Here is a 3714-nt window from a genome sequence, read left to right as displayed (position 1 = left end):
TCTAGTGCCAATAACATGAGTATTGTCAGGCCGAGAAACTAGATTCCAAAATTTACTTCTTTCAAACTGATTAAGTTCCTCCTGCATAGCCTCTATCCAATTTGTGTCGAGCAATGCATAATCGATCTTCTTAAGTTCTATCTGGGAAACAAACGCAGCATGCATAAATTCGTTGATCATTTGATTTCTAGTTCTGAGAGGAGCAGTAGGGTTGCAGATGACCAGCTCGAGTGGATGATCCTTTTTCCACCGGAGACATGGTCCATATAGATTTGACTCGGTTGGTTGAATGATATCATCTTCTTGCTCCAACGTCCCCTCTTCTATTTGTATACTCTACGGTTGATAGTTGTCCTCTGGTTCATTCATCTGTTGAGTTTGTTCCTGAACGGTTGGATCTTGCTCCAAGATGTGTTCACCTGTTTTTCTCAAATCTATATTGTCATCACTACTATCTTCAAGGTTAGTAGAATCAAGTTTATTAATCAAATCATGAATGTTGCTACCCTTGTTGTCATGACATATGGATGATTCATCAAATACAATATGTATGGATTCTTCAACAGTAAGAGTTCTTTGATTATAAACTTGATACGCTCTACTCACTACTGAGTATCCTAGGAAGACATCATTATCAGCTTTTACATCAAATGCGGTTAGTTGCGTTTTCCCATTAATATGAATGAAACACTTACAACCAAAAATGCGAAAATATCCAACTTCTGGTTTCTTGCCGGTCCAGATATCATATGGAGTATTTTCATGATTTTTATTGATCATAGACCGATTTTGAGTATAACAGGCTGTATTGATGGCCTCTGCCCAAAACCGTTGTGAGATACTAGATTCTGCTAGCATGGTCCTAGATGCTTCCTTTAACGTGCGGTTCCTTCTTTCAGCTACTCCATTCTTTTGAGGTGATCTTGCAGCTGACATTTCATGCTTTATGCCATGATCTTCAAGATAGGATGACAGGAATTGGTTCAGAAATTCAGTTCTTCTGTCACTCCTGATTTTGTCTACTGCTTCATTTTTCTCATTTTGAAGCCTTTTGAGCAGCTTGATTAGTTGGGCTGTGGTTTGATCCTTGGAGTTTAAGAATGTTACCCATGTAAATCTAGAGGTGTCATCAATTACCACAAGAGTGTATTTCTTTCCCCCTAAGCTCATCACTGGTATCGGTCCAAACAAATCCATACTGAAGAAGTTATAGGCATCTTGCTGATGAGTTTCTTCCTTTGTTCTTGAAGGTTGAACGGATTTGTTTACCTAATTGACAGACATTGCAAATTCTATCTTTGGCAAAGTCAATGTTAGGCAAGCCAGATACCAGTTTAAGTTTGCTAATAGTAGCAATGGATTTGAAGTTAAGATGATTGAGTCGTTTATGCCAAAGTCAATTTTTATTACCATTTAAGGCGATAAAGCAAATGGGTGCTTTAAGACAATCATCATTCCATTTTACTTTATATGTATTTTGCTCTCTATGACCAATTAACATAATATTATATGCGGCAGTTTTAACAGTGCATATGAGTTTTTGAAACTCAACGGTGTAACCATTGTCACATAGTTGGCTTATGCTTATCAGGTTATAACACATATTTTCTACAAGAAGTACATCTTTAATGATAATTTTTCCATGGATAATCTTACATTTACCCACAGCTCTACCTTTAGAATTATCTCTGAAGTTGATCATTGGACCTTTGTCGTTGATTATTTCTGATAGAAGACTTTTTCTTCCAGTCATGTGTCTGGAACAACCACTATCCAGGAACCAGATAGATTCTTCTAGTTCTTTTTCTTCAATACCTGAAATTATTTTAATAAGGAATTGGTACCCTTTCTTATTTGGGTTTTGAGCTTATTAGTCCTTTAGGAATCCACACTTGAATCATCCTGAAGTATTTTCCATGATGTGTCCTAAGATGAGTGCGGTCATGTGCATAATCAGGTGGTGTATGCAGTGTCTTTTCTTTTTCAGCATGTTGTTTTGACCGTCTGTCATTGTCACTCAATCTGTATCTCTTTTGAACAGGTCGGTTGTTGTAGTAATGGTTAGGTCTAGTTTTTGAATGATATCCGGTTGAACCTGACTTTCTGCGGGCCAGTACAGAACCGTTTTGAGTTGTTGTATTTGGCCTGCGTCTTAGCCATGATCGGTTGGATTTAGAACTCTCAATTTTGACATATCCCAAACCACATCGCCTTCTGTTATTTTCAAGATTTTCATCCTGAGTGCCTTGAACTTCAGGCTTATCATGTTCATATACCGTACTAGATCTGACAAATTTAATTGGTTTTAAACTGTATTTCTCTAATAACGGTTGAGTTGGTGCTCCTAAGGTGTTGCATTCATTGATATTATAACCTAGTCCGGTTCTGTCTCCACTGGTTTCTGCATCCCATGCATCCTGTTAAGAGAGGCAGAGGACTTGTTCCATGTGTTGATTGTGTTTATCAACCGTTTGTTTTCTTTTAACGTGGCATGAAATAATCTGCGAAGGTCATCATTCTAAGCCGCTAGAAGACTTAACTTAACTTTTAAACCTTCAACCTCCTTTTGCTGCGAACAACTAGAGAGAGTCAACTTATTTTTCAAGTCTTGTTTTTTTGCCTTGGCTACATTGAATTGCTGCGATAGTCCTTTGAACTCATTTATCATATCATGCAGTGTTGTGACCAAGTCTTCTATTGTGAATTCAATAGAGTCAAAGTTAAATACCATTTCTTCTGTGGATTCTGGGTCTTCTTTAGCCATGAGACACTTTGTCGTCTCATCTTCGCTTTCACTGGCTGATTCTTCAGAAGTGGATCTTTCTGACTCTGAGTCAGCCCATTTACCTTTATCTTCTTCTGCGACCAAGACTCGTTGATTCTTTTTTTTGTGAATTTTTGGTCGTCTTTAGACTGTCTTCTGTCAACCGGTTTCTTTTCCTCCTTTCTTGGCCTATTGCATTCTGAAATAAAATGTCCCTTCTTTCCACAGTTAAAGCAGGCTTGACCATCATCAGTATGGTCCTTTTTGAATAAGGTTTATTCATCTGTGATTGATTCTTACGCATGAATTTACCAAACTCTTTAACAAAAAGGGACATGGCTTCATTGCTTAGTAGCTCAGCCGTTTTCTTACTTGTGGACTCTTCAACCGGAAGAGTCACTGTGGTAGCTACCAAGGCTTTTTTTTGTTGGGAGGTGAATGGCTTCTCTTCAGTTCGTATTCCAAGCTCGAACTCATATGCTTTAAGGTCTACAAAGAGATCATGGAGTTCCAGCTTGTTCAGATCTTTGGACTCTCGCATCGCTATGGTTTTCACATCCCATTCTCTGGGAAGGGCTCGCATAACCTTCAAAGCAATTTCTCGGTTAGAGTATTCTTTTTCTAAAGAGATAAGTTCGATGATAATACTACTGAACCGTTCGTCGAATTCTCCAAGAGTTTCTCCCGGATTCATCTTTGCATTATCAAAATTTTGGATAACATTAGTCAGCTTGTTCTCTTTGGTTTTATCATTTCCCTCACACAGTTGTGTGAGTTTTTCCCATATTTCTTTAGCCGTGGTGCACGTCTTGATTTTGGCAAACATGTTTTTGTCTAGAGTCTTGTAAAGAATATCATTTGCGACATTATCAAGATTTGCTTTCTTTTTGTCCTCGGTTGTCCATTCAGATCGGTGTTTTTCAACCATCTGGGGAGCACCTTCAGTTGTT

General features: G+C 38.2%; 1 protein-coding gene across 1 annotated transcript; it reads right to left on the bottom strand.

Annotated features, from left to right (window-relative positions):
- Window positions 1-336: 336 nt before the first annotated feature.
- On the bottom strand, window positions 337-3692 carry LOC142532334 (uncharacterized). The gene is made up of 4 exons (XM_075638652.1): window positions 2915-3692; window positions 2554-2859; window positions 1622-1815; window positions 337-1269 (listed from the first exon to the last, which is right to left on the bottom strand). Exons 1-4 carry the CDS (start codon window positions 3690-3692, stop codon window positions 337-339), a joined length of 2211 nt encoding a protein of 736 aa, XP_075494767.1.
- Window positions 3693-3714: the final 22 nt, after the last annotated feature.

This window comes from Primulina tabacum, chromosome 18, assembly GCF_025594145.1.
Source record: "Primulina tabacum isolate GXHZ01 chromosome 18, ASM2559414v2, whole genome shotgun sequence".
In the NCBI taxonomy this organism is placed as follows: Eukaryota; Viridiplantae; Streptophyta; class Magnoliopsida; order Lamiales; family Gesneriaceae; genus Primulina; species Primulina tabacum.
Note: the sequence above shows the minus strand (reverse complement) of the source record. Positions and strands in the feature narration are given on the sequence as shown.

Excerpts from the sequence above, each read along its gene's own strand:
- LOC142532334 (XM_075638652.1), bottom strand. The coding sequence starts at position 3,692 with ATGGTTGAAAAACACCGATCTGAATGGACAACCGAGGACAAAAAGAAA. Across the intron at positions 1,816-2,553 it reads GCAGCAAAAGGAGGTTGAAG|GTATTGAAGAAAAAGAACTA; the intron begins GTTTAAAAGTTA and ends AAATAATTTCAG. Across the intron at positions 1,270-1,621 it reads GAAAAATTATCATTAAAGAT|GTAAACAAATCCGTTCAACC; the intron begins GTACTTCTTGTA and ends TCTGTCAATTAG.